This window comes from Dasypus novemcinctus, chromosome 8, assembly GCF_030445035.2.
Source record: "Dasypus novemcinctus isolate mDasNov1 chromosome 8, mDasNov1.1.hap2, whole genome shotgun sequence".
Classification (NCBI taxonomy): domain Eukaryota; kingdom Metazoa; phylum Chordata; class Mammalia; order Cingulata; family Dasypodidae; genus Dasypus; species Dasypus novemcinctus.
Window position 1 is genome coordinate 60,169,585 of NC_080680.1, and position 21,490 is coordinate 60,191,074.

Genomic DNA, 21,490 nt, shown 5'->3' on the forward strand with positions numbered 1-21,490 from the left:
TGAGCTCTGTATTCAGTTGCATTGGGTGTTTTTTCTAAATCTCTGAAACAACACTGCATTTATTACTGTAGCTTTATAATAATTTTCATAACTGATAGGGCAAGTCTCTATTCATGTTATTCTTCTTCAACAGTGTTTTGAATATTGTTGACCCTTTGCAATTTAATATAAGGTTATAACCAGCTCTCGAGTTCCCTGGAAAACACTGTGGAGAATAATTTGAGGAAAATTGATAGTTTATTATTTTTAAGTCTTCCTATCCATGAACATGCCATGTCTTTCTTAATTTAAGTCTTTAATTTGTGTAAATAAATTTTTTTTGGTTTTATCCATAGAGGCTTTACGTTTATTTTTTAAAATTCTGAGCAGCTTACAATTTTTGTTACTATTTAGCTATTTGAGTTTTTATTACATTTTCTGGTTCATTTGTATAGAAATACAGTTGATTTTTAAAAATGTTTATCTTATATCCAGCCACTTTGCCAATCTCATGTTTATTTTTTGTAGATTCCTTTAGGTTTTCTGTGTAGACCAGTCATATTTCTGTAAATGAGGGAAATTTTGTTTCTCCCTTAAATATCCTAATATCATTATACATTTTACCATAGAAAAAGCTCAATAGAAATGGTGAGAGTAGGGATCATTGCCTTTTTCCTAATTTTAAAGCTCATTCTACTATTTAACTGTTGAGAATTATTTATCCATATGTTTATTATAGGTAACTTGATAAAGCATTAACATGTATGGATGGTGAATTTTTTCAAATGTTTTATATTTTCATTCCTGGGCAAATTCCAACCTTTTATATATTGGTCCAATCATTTTACTGATTTTTGTTTGCTTGTTTTGATCTTTCTTTTTGAGTGAGACTGGTTTGCTAGTTACCTTTCTTGTACTGTTTTTTTTTCTGGTTTTGGTAATAATCACTCATACAAATGAGTTATTGAGCTAAAATGAGACTTTAAAAATTGGACTATAGCTATGACAAGATAACTCAGAATGTATTGCAGAGATACAGAATGAAAGAAAATATGAAAAAGCTGAATGGATATAAAGGAGAGAATGAGAGCTGTGTCTAAATTTTAAAAGGCGAGATTAGTGAATAGAGGGGTGGCAGGGAACACTTCAGCTATGTAATTGTTTCTTTTTCAAATCTGTTCAGTTTGACTTTAAGTTTGCAAGCTTCTTTTATATTTTTGGGTTACTATATTTGGTATCTTTAAGTAATTTATAACTAGCATGAGAGTATGATAATTCCATAAGGATAACCTGGGATAGTACTCAACAGTTACTGGCATAAATAGGAAAAAAGGGCATAGGAGATTAGTTCTAGCAAATTCAAGGCAGATGATGGTGGCATGGTAGTATATTTGGGGATAGAGAGGGATATACTTAGGGTTTCTTCTTGACTTTTGTAGATTGAGATGAGATTATCTAGGGAAACTAGGTCTTAGCCCCAGTGTTTGGCCTCTTCTTCAGCCCTAGATGATGGTTAATTTAGGCATGGTCTTAGACCCAGATAGTGCTCTCACTTTTGAACCCTTTGTGTGGCTGTGTGTGTATAAAGTATACAAAATAAATGGAGGGGAAATATTTTATGTAATTTAGATCATACAATATTTAAATTTTGTATTCTGCTTGTACAATTACCATTCTATTATAATATGATTAAATGTTTGAAAGCATTTTTTTTTTACTCTATAGTATTCTAACATAGGAAAACTAGTGAGGTTGCATATTTTTTAGGTAGTTTTCTGCCTTATACAAATGATCTGTCAGTTGGTACTTTTATATTTTTTGTTTGTTGATGCATACTTGACCTTTTAAATATATATTATATTAAGGATCTGAATTCTATATAATATTTGTCACTGATATTTTTACTGTTCATTGTTGATGCTTTCTAGGTCTTCTAAACCCAATTCAAGATAATTTTTTTCTTATGTATGGCAAACTGAAATAGATTTTTTTAAATTTATTTTTTTATTGTCTTTTTTTAAAAGATACATAGACCACACAAAATGTTATATTAAAAAATATAAGTGGTTCCCATATAAGATAACTGTTGAGAACTTTTTCCTGAAATCTTTTTCGTAAGATTGAGCTAGGTGCACCTTTTTATACATTAGCAGTTATTAAACTTTTACTTCTCAGTCTCTCTCTCTGGACTATAAGTTTCTTGAGAGCAAGAATGAGGTCTTATTCTTTTATGCCCACTGCCTTTTCCAGTATGGTATGTTTAAACTTAAGAAAAGCAAGCTAAATAACAAGTTAAAACAATGTATATCCTAGTTCCAGACCATTTAGGCTATGCCGCAGTGACTAGTATTCTTTATACAACAGTTCCACTAAGTAGGAAATAGGAACAATGAAGAGTCCACTTTAGGAAAGTTTATCTAATTGTAATGTGAAATAGTTGGATATGGAGAACTAAAATATTCTGTTGTCTTTTCTTTAGTAATGGTTAGATTGATTTCATACAATTTTCCAATAAAACAAATGGAGAGAAATGTCAGCAGAAGTTAGCTTTGTTTCCTTGCCAGTCAGAGGGTCCAGTGTTGATAGTCACTATTTGGCACCAACTAAAGTAATTTAATTTTTCAGTTGGCTGCAAGGAAGTCAGTTGTTGGTACCTGAACTTGGGCTCAGAACGCTGTTAAACTTTTTCACACTTTAGATGGAAAACATCATGCCAGGGTTAATTTGTTTGCTTTTGTGTACTTTTTATGTCTTTTACTTTATTATTATTTCAATTACGTTTTTTCTCATTGTCAACATGGAAGATTTTCAGCCTTAACATTTCTCTAGGTATCTTGCTGATATAGCATCGAAATAATTTTTAATGTATTAGGAAAAGGTGTAATATATAAAGTAATATTTTATCTAAAATACTTTTAAATTATGCTTATCACCATCTTATTTTCAATTAATTTTGAGTTTACCTATGTAAATTCATTTTGAAAAGTTGATTTAATTATTCTGTAGTGTTATGTTACATGAAAACTGCTTAGTAGTTTGTCCCTTGATTTAATTATATTCAACTACTTTATGTTTTTAATCCAGTTGTATATGTTGACATGACCACAGAGGTATATGGGAAATGATCTGTTGGCAGTTTCATATTTAATCAATCTTCAGGATAAAAACAACTCTACAATAAAATATAAGATTATGACATGATTTTTAGCCTTGATAAATGACAGAACTTATTATATTAAAAGATAATTTGGTATCTTTATCTTTTATGAGTCTTAAGTGTAACTTGTTTTTTAAAGCTCTTTGTGCATTATATTCACAAAATTTACACTCACTTAAAATCATATAACTCCACTACTCTGACTTAAAAAGGAACAATTTCTGATATAACAAATATTCTGATATTTTAATCTGCCTTAAGTTCTAAGCAGAATGAAACAGCTCAAGAAATTAAAACATAGAAATTTAGCATATATAATGGAAACCGCAACTCAGCTTTAACTACTCTATAGTGGCACTTCTCTTGCAGCTATAATAAAACTTAAGAATGTTTTAGTGATTTTTTTTCCTACTATTATTCAAAATTACATTACCCTTACTGAAATTTGAATGGCTTTTAGCGGATTAATTAAACTGTAGCTGGTTTGCCATCTGGGTGCAGCTTGTTTAGCTGCCTCTCCACAGAAAGATTTCTTGTGGAATTAAGAGTATTTTTTGTTAGAATACAGCTGCTAGCTTCACTTTTTAAAAACCAAATAGTTTATGCTCTTTTACCTGAAATTTTTGATGAAAATCAATTTATAAAATAAAAAAACAGCCTTATTATTGCCTTTCTTTTTTAAGGTTGTTAATAGTACAACACAAACTTTTTAATATTCTCCATAAATTTGTAACAATATATTTTGTCTCTTGATCTCTTGATAACTTGTAATATTAAGTAGAACCTTAGGTTTAGGCTAGATATGGAAAAAATAGAGAAGAGGGAATTAACTAAATCTGATTTTTATGGCTCAAGTGGTTTCATTAAATTAGAGTGCTCTGTGTTCATTAATGAACTTGTGCCATATGCTTTAACTGTTCTGGTCAATAACTGATTAAGAAATGCTGTGGTTTTTTTTTTTTTTTTTTAATCTATAAAGCTGGATAAAAATATCCTTCTGATGGGCTTTTATCAAAGGAGTTACTTTGAATTCAGTAACTACTACTGAGGCAATATGGCTTGCAATTTGCGACCCAAAGGTAGTCATACATTATTGGAATACAGCCTACTGCGCCTCACATTACACAGATGTGAAGGCCTGATTATAGCTGCTTCATAATTAACAGTGATCCGATTTGTTTTGTGGCATAAATGGTGCATGTGTAGAACATTAGCCATGGCACTCTCATTCAAATTCAACTCAAGGGCTCAGCGGCAGGCAGGTCACGAGCTTCAGGGAGTAGAAGCACAAGCTCCTCCATATGTTCTTGCTGCATCTTACTATGGCTATGAGTGCAAGATAAGTTCCCCAAAGAACCTAATTGTGTTCTGTAATTACAGTGCGGCTTTCTGCTGGCTAGAAATGAGGGAGAAGCTAAAACACTCCCTCATCAGATAATTTGTAAATTACTTTACATGGCGGATGCCTAACTCAGTTGGTTTTCAACTGCTGAAATTATAAATAATTGTAACAGATGTGGCAATATGGCTGGCCTCCAATAAATGAGGCCCTTGATAATTTGGCCAACCCTTTGACAGGCCAATTTAATAAAATGTGAACAAAATCTTCTTGCTAATAATTTATCATCCTTTTCCCCAATAGAATAAATTTAATTACCCTAGCAGTTAACAAGGTCACACCCAGATGCCAAACTCGCTACAGTTTTGATAATGCAATCAGGAATTGAGAGGTGATGACAGCGTTGTTGTTTTTTTCATTACCTGGCTTCACATAAACACAGGTGGCGTAGCTTTCTTGTCAGTTTTTAATAATTACAGGCTATTATGGAATGCATAGTTAGCAGATTGAAAACCACACTTTAGTGAATTTGTTTGAGTATGATTGAGGTTTTAATGTATAGAGATGATAATGCATAACAAGCATAGTCCCTTGCTTATACCACTAGTGCACAAATTTTGATTTTTATTATTACCAGTGACATAAATATTAAATGTTTATAAAACTTACAGTGTACATTATAATAAATAATGATTGTATCCAAAATCATGTATTTAAAGATACATAAAAAGGACATTTAATACCTTGAGTCTAAAAATTAATTTTCTCTTATTATTAACAAATATAATTTAAATATTCACATTTGCAAACTCTGGCAAGTTATGAGACTTGCAAAATACTATGAATGTATGTACATACCTGAATGTATTCAATTTTGCAATGTAAGATGAAACATTTATAATAAGATAATTTAGTCTAATTTTAAAATAAATCCAGTATTATCTTACTCTTGGGATTAGAATCAACAATCAGCATGTATATTTTATAGTTATCCCTGCAAATACTCTTTTATGATGTAAATATCACCAATGTTAATGTCCTGAGCTCTTTCATTCTACTTTTTGTCAGTGCATTGATATTTACTTGTCATAGTAGTACTTAATTTGGCAGTTTTTCAATTTTTGTAACAAAGACAAGAAATATGCTGTTGTTGTCTACTGAGTATGACTAAGTCAATAAAGCATTGATTTATAATCTATTCAGTGTTAAGTTTTATGTGATATATGGAAAGGATTAAAGTTGAGAAATTAAATGTTTGCCCTTTTATTTTGCTGTTCATTTAAGTTGGCTGTGACAAACAGGTGTTTAAATAACATTTTTTCATAATAAAATAATAAAGGAAAATTTGGCTTTTTTGTAGTTCTGAATTTTTCTATACTGTGTCCTTTGTATTTTAGGAGAAGGTGCTATTTCAAATTTACCTAAATATAGTAAATTATATTATTCTATTTTCTGATCTCTAAGTATGTTATGAGGATATTTGGGTTAAAAATGACTGGATGGAAGAAGTACCTTTTTTTTTTTTTTTAAAGTGCTAGCTGGCATGTGTATTTTTGTTCTCAGGTTATGGAAGATTCAGCTAACAATGTTTTATGAACGGGCAGTAGATTTATTTCTGCATTTCTAAAATCAATTTAAAATAAATGCCACATTTATATAGAGATTCAGTCATTTTATGAGAAGAAAATGAAATAAACTAGTATATGCATTTATATATAGTTCTCTTCTGATAGGAATTGAAGTGATTTTCAGAGAATTGTTATTCAAGATGTCAGTTTCTCTGATACATTGAATATATGTTATATATTTTACACACACATATACATATATGTTACAGATTTTAAACATACACATTACAGCCACACTTGATTTTTCCAGGAGATACTATTTTAGGGTAAACTCTTTCTTTTGATGAGGGTTCATCCTTTAAAATTTTTTTCTTTTGAAATAGAATATAGTATGTGTTGATAGGTTTGGAATGAATACATGTCTTATATAAGTGAGAAAATGTATGTTAAATGCTTAACCAGAGCCAGGAACTTAATTTTTCAATAAGTGCTAGTTATTATTATTTTAATATCATAGGAAACAAACAATTAAAACTTAACAAAAACGATAAAAAAGTTTAACGTACAATTCTTTGCAGTTATTTTAGCTGTGAAACAATTTTCTGTTTCTCAGGCAATATTCATTCAACCTGCACTGTAGTAATGCCATACTTTGTTGCCTGAGATTTACTGGATCATAATTAGATAATTAATTTAACTTTTTTTTTAGTAATTTGCCCAACATTTAAAGGTTCCTTTTTTCATCTCCACCTGCTTTATATCTTTTACAGAACTTCTGACCAAAATTATCTCTGGGAATTAATGTGAAAAAAAGTTATGTGTTAGTAATGGGAGCTTTGAAGAGATTAGTTCCAATTGGGGAACTTCAGACACTTACTGCTCATCCTTTCTCAGCATATTAACTGTAGTCTAGCATTATACCTTTATCTTCTAAGACTGTAAACTTAAAAAGAGTGCAAGGTTTTTAAAGATTAGTGATATTTTTATAAAATATCAAAAATTTTTGGTAAAAAAGGTAACTTTTCAAAGATTGAGATTTTAACAGTAGTAGAATGAATTTCCACAAATAGAGACATTGGTTAACTTGATTTAAGTAATATTGTAAAGGAAGAGGAAGCAGATCTTATCATGGAAAGGATATATAAAAATATATGGGAATATATATTTATAATTAAATATATGTGTATAATTATGAAGTTTTAAAAATCAGGTTAAAAGATTATGAATGGGAATGAAAAAAATAACATTATAGTAACCTGATAGACATACTTCAGCCATGTGAGCAAGCTCAACACCAACAGTGGTAAATCATGCTGGTAGTATGTACCCTTGATATGATTTGATGAACATGCTACTTTACCTCTGATCTTCCTCCCCAATCACGTAACCCCTCACCACCAAAACCCCTAGCCTAATCATGAAATAAAAAATTGGACAAATTCCAATAGAGGGACATCTTGCAATATACCTGACCAGTACTCCTCAGAAAGTCAAGGTCATCAAGAACAAAGAAAGTCTTAGAAACTGTTGAAGCCAAGAGAAGCCTAAGGCGATATGACAACTAAAGGTAATATGGTATCCTGGATAAAGCAAAATACTTGAAACAGTAAAACACATTAGGTAAAACCTAAGGAAACCTGAATAAACTATGGACTTTACTTAATAATAGTGTATCAAAGTTGGTTCATTAATTGTAAGAAATGTACTGTAATAATATAAGATGTTAATAATAGGAGTATATGGGAATTCTTTTTTACTGTCCAATTTTTCTGTAAATCTATGCTAAAAAATAAAGTCTATTAATTTTTTAAAAAGGCAGGCTAAAGAGCGTAATTATATTGGTGTCCTAATGTGATGGTTTGGAACTGTATGTTCCCCCGGAAAATCACGTTTTTAAAGCTAATCCTGTGGGTATAAACCTTTCAATAAGGTTACTTCAGTTAAGGTGAACCCAGTCTGGGTGTTAATCCTCTTACTGGAGTCTTTATAAGAGAATGAAATTCAGAGAGAGAAGCCATGGAAGCATGAACCTGAAAGCAAGGAAACCTCTAAGAATAAGGAGAGTGCAGCAGATGCCGCCCTTTGTGTTGCCTTATGACAGAGAAGCCAAGTATCACCTGCAGCCTGTCTTCAAAAAGAAACCATCATCTTAATGATGCCTGATTGGGACATTTTCACAGCCTCAAAACTCTAAGTTTGTAAGCTAATAAATTCCCATTGTGAAAGCCAATGCATTTCATGATATCTGCTCTAAGCAGCTTGGTAAACTGGACCACTTACTTCCTTGCTTCTCTTGAAATATCAGGAGTCCTGGCAATAGCGGCCACATGCTCTATGAAAACAGTTGTCTGGAACTGAACAGCAACTGCCAGAGATCGCATTCCTTCAACAATGAAACTAAATGTCACTTGACACTTTTCTTTTTATTTACACTTTTAAAAATATTCTTAAGAGAAAAGTGAAATACGTCTTACATGTGTGTGTCTTTAGCAAAAGTGAGAAAAAGCAAGAGAACATATTTTAGGAAAAATAGGAGAATGTATGTTTCTTTGTGGAAGTGAAGACTATATCTTTGTTTCATATGTATACAAAGTGTGTATATTGAATGAGTTCTAAAGATGTAATTTTAAAACAAACCAAAACAACCCATTTTACTTATATCACTACTTTCATCATATTTTAATTTTGAAATTCCACTATTGGTTTATTTAGGAATTTTGAAGGAATGTTGCCTAAATATGAAATCCTTTATTATAACCTTGATAATATCCACTGTTAGAATATTCCAAATGCCTTCATGAATATTTGTGTTGTTTATAATTGCAGCCCCTTGACATTATAATAACTTTTTAAATTCATAACTGTAGCATTGTAATGTAATGATAAATAAGAAACTCATTTATTGAAGAACACAGAATTGCTTATTGAATTTATTAGTAAACTAATTATGTTTTTCCTGTTTTATTCTAAGTTTTTGTTTGACTTTGAACAACTCAATCAAAATTTCTTTGGTAAATGAAGGGATGTTACTATATCCTTTATAATTTATTGAAGGAAACCTGGGCAAGTGCAGGTTGGCTTTGAACTTTGTTCAGTTTGGCAGTCCAATAAGAGGATTTATTTATTATTGAAGTTTGTATTGTGCTAACATATCTATAACATGACATTTCCCATTTTAATCAATCAAGTACACAATTCAGTGGTTTTAATTATATACACAATGTTGTACTACCATCACCACAATTCAATATAAACAAAACACTGAGCGAAATATTTTATACTATAAAAGAATAAATTTGGGGAAAATCAGGTGATTAAAAGATAAGAATAGTATAGTAAAGTAAATCAAAGGTGACCGCAGTAACCATTAAAATTTCAAGTTAGAATTAGGACAATTTTGCCTCTTCCCCCTAAAGAGAAAACTATAGCCAAAACTGGGAGCAGGGAAGCAAATGTGGCTTAAGTGATTAGGCTCCAGTCTATCATCTGGGACGTCCTGGGTTTGGTTCCTGGGTCCTTCTGGTGAAGGCGAGCTGGTCCACGAGGAGAGCTGGCCAGTGCAGAGAGCTAATGTAACAAGATGACACACAATAAAAGAGACACTGAGGAGAGACAGTAAACAAAGAGACAAACCAGCAAGCTGAGGTGACTCAAGCAGCTGAGTAGTACCTCTCTCCCACTTTGGAAGGTACTCGGTTTGGTTCCTGGTGCCTCCTAAAGAGAAGATGAGAAGAGAAGACCTGCAGACACAGAAGAACACTCAACGAATGGACACAGAGAGCAGACAGCGGTGGAGGGGGGATTAATAAATCAATATTTTAAATAGGCACAAATAATGTTTCCCATTGTTCATCAAAAATGTTGAACTTTTATCTTTTTCTTGTAATTATCATTTAGGAATGATGGGGCTCTCCTCAACTCTAAATGAAAATATTTTCAATGCTACTAGATTCATACTTATAATATTAAAACCATATGATTTGACTTTGCTGGTAAATATAAAAACAATGTTTTCACTATGATTCCTTTTTTTTGGTTATTTGTAAATTGAGTGGTTAATTGAAATAGGTATATATGTGGGTTATTCTCAAATACATCTAGTTGAGATGATAGGACAATACTGCAGTATGCTAGTTGTAATAAACAGGTTTCTTATAAGTGTAACTTAACTATAAGTTGTGTTAAAGTGGGGAGCTTACCATTAGTTAGCATTTTGTCTGATAAGAATAAATTTCAAAAGAAAACTCTATAAACAGTGTTGACTTTTAAAATTATCATAGTTCTTTGAGTTGTTAAATTACAGTACATTTAGAGCACATAATACCTCTAGTGCTATTGGTTTACTTTTCTCATTTATAATTATGGCATTGCATCACTCTTGATGAACAAAAAGCGAATTGAATATTTGGTGAGGAAATACTTGTATGTATAATCATACATTTGAAATAATTTAGAGATGAATGGTATATATCATGCTTAAATTTTTTCTCCTACAAATCTGTATGACCATGTTATTTATGAAAATATTTGCACAGACTCTTGATTGTTGTATTGAAAAATATCATTCTATTAGAACTATAGAAGGTTAGTGCATGCTAGTTTATAGTTTCTTGTTAAAATGCAATTTTCTTTCTCTGAATACTTATGATTTATATAATTTAATATTATATATATTTATTTATGTAAATAAGATAACAACACATACACACATATATATTTACATATATACTTTTTTTATAGGTATCTCAACGACCATCTTTATCCAGCTTAGAAACCTTAATGGTCTCACAGAAGTCAGAAATTGAGTATTTACAGGAGAAACTGAAAATAGCAAATGAAAAACTATCAGAGAACATTTCTACCAACAAGTCTTTTTCAGAGAGGATTATGGAAAGTGCAGAAGGAAAGCATAAGGTAGAAATATTTTGCCTTTTTGTGAACTTGTCAGGATGAACTAGGCAGGGAAAGAGATGAGAAGTTAAAAAAATAAAAAGCAGTGTTTATTTTTCTGCCTATAATCCTGGAAGCTTTTTAAAAAGTATGATGTGCCAAATATTCTATAAAATATCTGTTGGAAGTGAGAAGTTATCTCTTTAAAAGACTAAGTAATATGTACCTAGCTAATTTAATTAAATATAACATTAGAACTAGTTTACAATGGAAAAGTTTTGCTAAGTAGCTCATATATCTAATAAATTAATCTACCTGATAATAGTTCATTTTAAAATAATACTAGTCATTAACTCAGTTTTCTAATATTAATTTTTAAATATTTTAATGTTTTCTATTTTGTTCACAAATTATACTTAAAATAATGTCCATGTGAAGTATAAAATATTAAGTGGGTTTTAACATTAGTTTTTGCACTTGTGTGTTTTTATGGATGTAAATGGGTAACTTGAGAAAAGTAGGCAAATTTTCCATAGTTTGCTTCTTGTATGTTAATGTTGTCCTATATTTTCCTTTTTGCAGTTACATATTCATGCTATTAGCAAAAGATTTTATGGAAATTTGACAGGTTTAAAAATTTCATAAAATCACATTGTCAATTTGTTATTTCTAAATAAATTGGAATTACATTTCCTTAAAATTAAGGAGTTTTAGGCATTTTTCTGCACTTGTACTTTAGCAGTAGAGGAATAATTTTATAAGTAGAAAAACAAATTTTCAGGATGACTATTTCAGTATGTTCTTATTTTTCCCTATGAAGAGAACAAGGCATCTTAATAAAGGAAGGATTTAAAATTAGACCTATGTTTCTATGGTACTCTTAACTCCCTCTAATATTAGTGGTACTTTTCAAAGGAAAGAGGCTTTTTGTTTGTTTTGTTGTGGTTTCTGTTGTTGTTGTTTTACCTAACTGCATGATTTGTTTCTTGCTATTTTCACAAGCATTGAGCTTGATGTAAATGAAAGAAAACATTCCTAAAACTGAGGTAGAACATTAAAGTGCCTAATTTAGTTGAATACTGTATTGCTGAAGTTTAAAAACTTAATGCCTTGATGTTTCGTTGCTTTAAAAAAAAGTCAGGAAAATGAGAAGGATACATTTTGCACAAAATTTTCTTTCTTTTTCATAGGGACATGCAGTAAGTATGAAAGCTATGTTGCCCAGCTTAATAGTTGGCTTTCATGTATTCCTTCTCCAGATTGGTATATGAAGCTGTACATAATGTAAACACACATTCTTGTCTCTAGTTAGCCACATTATAGTTAATGACCATATGGTCATTATGGTATAAGATCTACTGTCTGTTGTATTTATATTCCTCAAGCATATTGTTCCTTCGACTTCACAGTGTGTTAAACTATTTCAAAGGGGAAAAAATCCTTTCCCTCTTGTTTCTGGTTGTCCTATCAAGTGTAACCTTGGACCCTTATAGAGCAATTAGACCAGCCTCTATCCCCTCCTTTGTAATGAGGTTTCTTGCATTTCTGAGTCTATAACCCTTTAGTCTTCCCTAATGGGACATCATTATTCTGAAAGAAACAATGTAAATGTAAATGAATATTCTCATTAACGAGTCACAGAGAAACCTTTAGCAGTAGCACTGTGGTAATTCCACTTGTTATTTCTCTGGTATTCCATACGGGATTTTTTTTTATATATAATTCATTATTAGTATTCAAAATTACTTGTTCTTTAATTTTGCGTGTCTTTCATAATCCAATGTTCCCACTAGTTCAACCATGTCCTTGTTTTATTCTCGAGGAACCACCTGTGAAACGTTCAAGGTCTTTGTCCCCAAAGAGCTTTATCATAGAATCAGAGGAGCTAAGGAAACTGAGAAGAGCTGAAAGAAAGATTGAAAACTTAGAGAAGACACTACAACTAAAGGTGAACATTAAAATACTTCTGTACTAGTAATTTTGCAAAGACAAGGATATAGTATAGTAAACCTGTGTTCCACAAATTACTGCTTTTTGTAAGTAATAAAAAAAATTTGCTGCCTAAAAGCTAAGTACTTACAACTTGACAATAATTTTGGAATATTTTGGCTTAAAATTGGGAATAAATTGCTTATTTCTCTAAGGCAAATAATAGAATTAGAGCAAATGGAAAGAGTATCTTGTAGTTCTTTATATACGATATAAACAAAATTGAGTTAAAAACTGGATTTAACTAGTTCAAGTTTTTTGCAGTTATTCTTCTAGAATAATCATAGTCACATGGTTTATAAGGAACATGAAATTTTCCATTTCATCTAAATTTATTTCAGAATACGTGATATTTGAATCAGCAATCTATTAATGTTTAAACATATGTTTATCACCCTATCTTTAAGAGTTTGTACTTCCTAAGTCATACTTCATAAATTCCCTTTCTCAAATTGTTCATGCATATTTTAGCAAATTTATGTGACCATATTGAGAGCTTTTCTTTTTCTTCTGTCTTTAGTACATCTAAACTTTTCAATTTTCATTCACAACTACGCTGTACTATTTGAGGTTTGGTCATATAATTAAATCTCAAATAGTTATATGACATTCTGGACAAAGCCAATGTTTTATGCATGATTAGAATCCAGTATATTTGAAGCTCAGATTCTTTGACATATAATATATAGAGTAATGTAAATTACTCTTAGGATGCAAATTGTTTGACTTAGATTATATGTGTTTCAGAACAAAATATGGTTTGGAGATATACTTAACCATAACGGTACCCATTATGACAGCAAACTTAATAGATCTGACTGCCACAGTGACCATGTTCCTCCTGCTCTTTCCCTTACCTGGCACCTCCCTATTCCCTGAGATATGACAGTATTGATATTAGGCCACTTAAAACCCCTACAGTGGCCTCTAAGTGTTCAAGTTACAGGAAGAATCACTCGTCTCTCACTATAAATCAAAAGCTAGAAATGAGTTAAACTTAATGAGGAAGGCATGTTACAAGTAGAGACAGGCTGAAAGATAGGCCTCTGGCATCAAACAGCCAAGTTTTGAATGCAAAGGAAAAGTTCTTGAAGATAATTAAAAGTGCCATTCTGGGGAACATATGTATGATAAGAAAGCTAAGAAGTCTTATTGCTGACAGTGAAGATAGTTTTAGTGGTCTTGATAGAAGACCAAACCAGTTACAACTTTCCCTTAAACCAAAGCCTAAACCAGAGCAAGTTGTCTAGAAGATCTAACTAAGATAATTGAGGAAGATGGCTACACTAAACAGATTTTCAGTGTAGATGCAACAGCCTTATATTGAAAGAAGTTGCCATCTAGGATTTTCAGAACTAGAGAGAAGTCAATTCCTAGCTTCAGAGTTTCCAATTTCTCTCTGACTGTCTAGAATGACACAATGCTTGGTACAGCACTGAAATCATCTATAGCTAATGTAGCTGGTGACTTTAAGTTGAAGCCAGTGCTTATTTATCATTCTGAAAATCCTAGGGTCCTGTTGCAGCATGATGCTTTTATGGACCCCAGAAAATCATGTCCCTAGGGCTTATCCATTCCTGAGCATGTGAACCTATTGTAGGTGGGTCCTTTTGATTAGATTGCTTCAGTAGGGTGTGACCCAGGGGGATTGTTAATCAGTGTACTGGAGTCATTTATAAATAGGATGACTATGGAGAGAAAGCCACAGGAGCTGGGAGAGAAACCCACAGAAGCTAGGAGAGGAAGCCAGGGAAACCAAGAAACTGAAATCAACAAAACCCAGGAGAGGAAAGAGAGAGACCAGCAGATGCCATCATGTGCCTTCCCATGTGACAGAGGAGTTCAGGATCACTGGCAGCTGGTCTTTGGGGAGAAAGCAATGCCTGCTGATGTCTTGATTTGGACATTTTTCTCAGCCTTGAAATGGCAAGCTTGCATCCTAATAAATCCCCATTGTAAAAGCAAACCCATTTCTGGTGTATTGCATTTTGTCAGTCTAGCAGTCTAAAGCAGACCCTTAAGAATTATGCTAAATCTACTCTGCCTGTGTTCTATAAATGGAACAGCAAAGCCTAGATGACAGGACATCTGTTTACAACATGGTTTACTAAATATTTTAAGCCCACTGTTGAGACCTACTGCTCAGAAAAAAGATTCCTTTCAAAATACTACTTCTCATATTGACAATGCACCTGGTCATCCAAGAGCTCTGATGGAGATGTACAGTGAGAATAATGTTTTAATGTCTGCTAATACAACATCCATTCTGCAGTCCATGGATCAGGGAGTCATTATAGATAGTGATTCCTCTGATGGATCTGAGCAAAGTCAATTGAAAACTTTCTAGAAAGGATTTACCATTTTAGATGCAATTAGGAACATTCGTGGTTCATGGAATTATTGACCTTAACAGGAGTTTGGAAGACATTGATTCCAACCTGTATGGTGGATGTTTTTGAGGGGTTCCAGATTTCAATGGAAGAAGTAACTGCAGATGTGGTGGAAATAGTAAGAACTAGATAGAAGTGAAGCCTTGGGTGTGGATGTATCTCAAGTAGTTGAGTGCCTGCTTTCCAGGTACTAGTTCCCAGGTTCGATCCCCAGTACCTCCTAAAAACAAAACAAAAAAATGAAAAAACTCTCATTGAGGAGTGGATGTAGCTAAGTGGTTGAATGTGTGCTTCCCATGTACAAGGACCCCAGTTCAATATCTGGTACCTCCTGAAAAAAAAAGCCTGAAGATGTGACTGAATTGCTGCAATCTCATGATAAAACTGGAATGGATGAATAGTTGCTTCTTATGGAAGAGGAAAGAAAGTGGTTTCTTGAGATGGAATCTACTCTTTGTGAAGATGCTGGGAACATAATTGAAATTAAAACAAATTATTTAAAATATTAAATAAACTTAGTTGATAAGGCAGCAGCAAGGTTTGAGGGCATTGATTCCTGTATTGAAAGAAGTTTTACCATGAGTAAAATGCTATCAAAGAGCATCACATGCAACAGAGAAATCTTTTGTGAAAGAGTCAATTGATGGGACAAACTCCATTGTTGTCTCATTTTAAGAAATTGCCACAGGCACTCCAATCTTCAGCAACCACCATGCTGATCAGTCAGCAGCTATCAAAATCAAGGCAAGACCCTCCACCAACAAAAAGACTCTTTGAAGGCTTAGATGATGGTTAGCAATTTTTTATCATAAAGCATTTTTAATTAAGATATGTACATAGTTTTTTAGACATATTGCTATTGCATACTTAATAGAGTACACATAACTTTTATATGCACTGGGAAACCAAAAACTTCATGTAACTTGCTTTATTGAAGTGGTCTTGAATCGAACTTACAACATCTCTGAGTTATGCCTGTAATTGTCATTGTTTCTTTAATTGCTTTTTCTCTTTTTAAAATATATTGTGGGAATATATTTGCAGCATAAACGTACCCATCTCAATCACTCCTAAGCATTTCATTAAGTGGGATTTCTCATATTTACAGTGTTGCAGTACCTTCAACACCTTCTATTATTAAAGCCTTCTCATCTCCACAAAAAACCTCTATAGCCAGTATTCCTTAACTCCCCATTTCCTCTGCACGCTCCTCCCCATCCACTTGCTACCCCATATTCTATTTCTGTCTCTGTGAATTTGCACCTTTTTCCATATTTTTTTGTAGTTACTGTGTGTTTTACATTTCATTTCCTAAATCTACAACATTCTGGTTTGCTTAGATACCAACTTAACTCGAATGGTACACACAAACTATGTTCCTGTAGCTCTAAGTTTCCCCACCTTTGTGTTCTTGTTACAAATTGCGTGTTTATTCATTATGATTCTTATACTACTGACTTACCATTACATTTTATACACTTGCCTTTCAGATCCTGTAGGTAGTAAAAAGTGGAATTACAAATCCAAAACACAATAGAACTGACTTTATATTTACCCATATTGTTACCTTTACTGTAGATTCTTATTTCTTCATGTGGCTTCAATCTATTGTGTATTGTCCCTTACTTTCAATCAAAAGAAGTCTCTTTAGATTTCTTGTAGGGCTGGTCTAGTGATGACAAACGTCCCTTAGCTTTTTTTTTTTTTTTTTTTTTTTAATCTGTGAATATCTTAATCTTTCCCTCATTTTTGAAAGACAGTTTTCATATAGGATCCTTGGTTGGCATTTTTGGTTTTTTTCAGCACTTTATATATATCACAGTCACCTTGCCTCCATGATTTTCAATAAGAAATGGCACTTAATCTTATTGGGGCATCCTTGTATGTGACAAGTTGTTTCTTTATTGTAGCTTTTAGAATTCTCTCTTTATCTTTGGCATTCAACAGTTTGATTATCATGTATTGTGGTGTGGATCTGGGTTTATCCTGTTAGGACTCATTTAATCCATGAATTATAATTTGATACCAGTAACCCCAAAGTATGAGTCTATGCCTGAAATATGTTTTTAAAGAATTGTTATAAATTATTCCCATCAAATAGGTTTATCAAATAATCTCTAGTTTCATTTTTAATAGTTTACACTTAAATAATTTTATAAAAATTATGTAAAGATTCTAGTGTTACAAATAATCATTAAGAAGAATATATAATTAGAGCAGAAAGCTCATCTATAAAATCATTTCCTAAGATTGCTTATTTGAATTACTATAGGAAAACCAAAACTAAATGTTTTAAAATATATTACACCCAAGTTTTAGGAATCAGATGTGGAAGCATTAGGTACTATGCTTAAATTGTGTGCTTAGTACAGAACCTGGCACATAGTGAGTAATATTGGAACTCAGAAAATTTTAAATGGAGACGTAATCTTTAGTTTAGTAACTTAGTATAGTTAATTTCTATTTGAGAATTTGGGAAAACTTTGGATATAAATTTAAAGCTTAATGGTGGTTGTGGCTGTACTGAACAATGCTAAAACAAGATATTCAATTTGCTTCATTAGTTCAACAAAAAATCATTGTGAAATGTTAATAGAGAAAATTTGGATATCCTATTCTATGACCTTTTACTTCTTGGCCACTTATTTAGATTCTGTTTATTCAGAGTTCCTAATGACTCAAGTACAGATCTTTAAGGATTTCCAAAACACTGGATTTGTATACAATACTTTTTAAGAAACTCATTCAAATATATACGAGTTTTACAGGGAAGGAATATGGTGCAATGAAGAATAATTCAGAAAACTATTATAGAAGTCTTTAACATAAAATACTCAAATTTATTTTGAAATTAAGTTTTGTTATGATATTTCTTTTCTAATATGATTCTACATTTCTTGTAATTAAATTACTTGAGTATACATTTTTAGTAAATCCTGTTAAAATTCCTAAGAAATCTTACAAGTTCTTAAGTAACCCAATAAACATAATTAACATATGTTTATTTATGAAGAGATATCAGTATTATTATCAATCTTTTATTTGGCTAACATTCATTTATTGTACATACTTAAGATTACAAAGTTTATTTTTCAAACAAGTGAAATGGCATTTTGGATACTAAACAAATTTAGTCAAAACAAGTTCAAAGTTAAATAATTCTTTTGTTTTTTTTTTTTAAGATTTATTTATTTATTTATTTATCTCCCCTTCCCACCCACCCCCACCCAGGTTGTTTGTTCTCTGTGTCTATTTGCTGCCTCTTCTTTGTCTGCTTCTATTGTTGTCAGTGCCACGGAAATCTGTGTTTCTTTTTGTTGCTTCCTCTTGTGTGTCAGTTCTCCGTGTGTGCGGGACCATTCCTGGGCAGGCTGCACTTTCTTTCGCGCTGGGCGACTTTCCTTATGGGGCACACTCCTTGCGCGTGGGGCTCCCCTACGCGGGGGACACCCCTGCATGGCAGGGCACTCCTTGCACGCATCAGCACTGTGCACGGGCTAGCTCCACACGGGTAAAGGAGGCCCGGGGTTCGAATCGCGAACCTCCCATGTGGTAGACGGACATCCTAACCACTGGGCCAAGTCCACCACCTGAAATAATTCTTTATGTCTCAGAAGAAGAGATATAAATAGCTTCAATTTTGAAGATGGGGAGGTGGAGTCACATTGAATTATGTCAAGGTAAAATTTGGTAATTTGAGCAGGAGTACCTGAGGAATTTGTCTTACTATGATTATTGTCCTTACACTGATCATATGTGTGCTTATAACTAATAAAGTAATCATGCTTTATGTATGGACAGATCTTTATTTGGAAAAAAAATAAGTCTATATGATTAGCTTATTGAATATTCATATGTATGCTAGTTCACAACAGGGAAGGGATTGAAATTAATTTGATGGGAAAATTCAAAATTACTTAAACAGCTTGAAAAATTCAGTGAGTAGGTTGAATTTATCATGCTAAAGCAAACCTATTCTGTGACCTTAGGAACTCTCTCCTTTCTTTTGCTTAAAGAAGTTTTAAAATTTCAATCATGTTTACCTACTGTTTTCTTTCAGATTTCCCACTGAGATGGGTAGCCTTTTTTTTGAATCATTATAATAATACTTTCTTCAAATGTATGTACCTGCTCTTTTTGTATACTACAGAGCCAAGAAAATGATGAGCTAAGAGATGCCCATGAAAAACGCAAGGAAAGGCTACAGATGTTGCAGACCAACTACAGAGCACTAAAAGAGCAGTTAAAACAGTGGGAAGAAGGCAGTGGCATGTGAGTTACATAGCTCATAAAGGCATTTTCCTAAATATTAAATGGAATGGTATAGCATTATATAGGTGTTGTAATGGCTTTTGTTTGATTTTTAAAAAATTATTTGGTGGTCTTTACTATGGAATTTTAAACAGAAACTGTAATAAATGAAAACAGATAAACATGCTAGCCATAATTATAGATTTTACTATCATCTGCAGATATCATTAGAAGCAGACAATTATGAATTACTGGATACCTTTTTTAAGAGTGGTTAATAAAAGTATATAATTTTAAAGCATATTATTTATTAAATAAAACCAGTCCTAAAATGTTTATAACCCAAAAAACTTTTTGTTTTAATTGAAAGACAAGAGAAATATGAAATCCACATTTATAGTTAACTATCTTAAAACTGCTTCAACTTTATGCACTTTAAAATCTTTACTATCCATCAGATTGTTCTGCAGCTTATCTGATTGAATTGGCAGTCTCAGTTCAATTGCTTGGAACAGGTGTTCATATCTTGGTTAGTTTTAAGTGGCTCCCCTGTTAACAGTATCAGTAGAGGGCAAAGGACTGAATGAGTACAGAAAATCTACTACCCTCTCATCTTTTGAGATAGATCCTGTAGGGCAGTGTTATGATACACATTGGTCTGTTCTATAGAGAAATACTGTTACTAAATTGGCCAGTACAGCTTTTACAAAATACAAAGAAAGAGTTTGTTTTATATATAGAAAAGGGAAAAATAAAGGGCATTTAGCATGGCTTGTACATAATTGACATCTAGTTTTTTTTTCATTTGATGAAGGCAAAGTGTTTTAAGTTGCTTGTCAGTAAAGCAGTGATAAAGAATTTCTCCTGGATTTTGTCTCTGTCCACCTAACTTTTCTGTAGCCACCAGAGGTGTGAAAACTACTTTCTGACATAGGCACTGAAAGTAGCATTAAAAAAGAAGGGAAGGAAGGAAGGAAGGAGGGAAGGGAGGGAGGGAGGAAGGAAGGAAGGAAGGAAGGAAGGGAGGGAGGGAGGGAGGAAGGAAGGGAGGAAGGAAGGAAGGAAGGAAGTAAGGTAGGGAGGGAGGGAGGGAGGAAGGAAGTAAGGTAGGGAGGGAGGAAGGAAGGAAGGAAGGAAGGAAGGAAGGAAGGAAGGAAGGAAGGAAGGAAGGAAGGAAGGAAATCTATACTACATCCAGATTGGCTGGCAGCAAATTCTAGATTAGTTGATGGTTTTTAGTCCTTTTTGGAGAATATGACAACTATAGAGTTTATTACTGATAAAATAAATAGACCTAAGAATACCATGTATTTGCTTTAAAAGTTTGCTTTCCATAACAGTCCAGCTGTAAAAATTATGATATAGTAGTTTAAATTTATATGTATTAGTACTTAGGTTTTAGGAAATTTATCCAATAGTTAGCTTGAATTAGAAATTTGTCAATAGGTGTTTTTAAATTTAAGGGAATGTATAAATTTTTATTGCATTTGGCATGTTAAGAAAGCAACCTCATTTTAAAAATAGGACTGAAATCAGAAAAATCAAGAGGGCAGATCCCCAACAACTTCGACAAGAAGATTCTGATGCTGTGTGGAATGAACTGGCATATTTCAAAAGGGAGAACCAAGAGCTAATGATTGAAAAGTAAGTTTCTTTTTTTAAATAATATGACCTTTGATTAACATGTGAAAGAAATTTTTTTGTGGCTTAAAGGCCATAAGAGAAATAACTTGTAAAATTCGAAAATGAAATTACCTGATGTTTACCAAGAAAGGTAAAGGAAAAAACAAAGTGGTTTTTAAGTGTGAGTGTGCGTACATATATATAAAAGTGTGTGTGTATAAATATATATAAATATATAAATATCTATAACAAGTTATACATTTGCCAGGGTTAACTGAAACTATATAATATGATCCAGGGATTG

General features: G+C 32.4%; 1 protein-coding gene across 4 annotated transcripts in view; it reads left to right on the plus strand.

Moving 5' to 3' along the window:
• CNTLN (centlein) overlaps positions 1 to 21,490 on the plus strand; it is a 425,457-nt gene that overhangs the window by 210,136 nt on the left and 193,831 nt on the right. For all 4 annotated transcript variants that reach the window (XM_058301902.2, XM_058301903.2, XM_058301901.2 and 1 more), the window contains 4 exons: positions 10,784 to 10,957; positions 12,756 to 12,881; positions 19,463 to 19,584; positions 21,088 to 21,207. In XM_058301902.2, the coding sequence (XP_058157885.1) occupies positions 10,784 to 10,957; positions 12,756 to 12,881; positions 19,463 to 19,584; positions 21,088 to 21,207 (542 nt within the window). The remainder of the gene's footprint in view (positions 1 to 10,783; positions 10,958 to 12,755; positions 12,882 to 19,462; positions 19,585 to 21,087; positions 21,208 to 21,490) is intronic.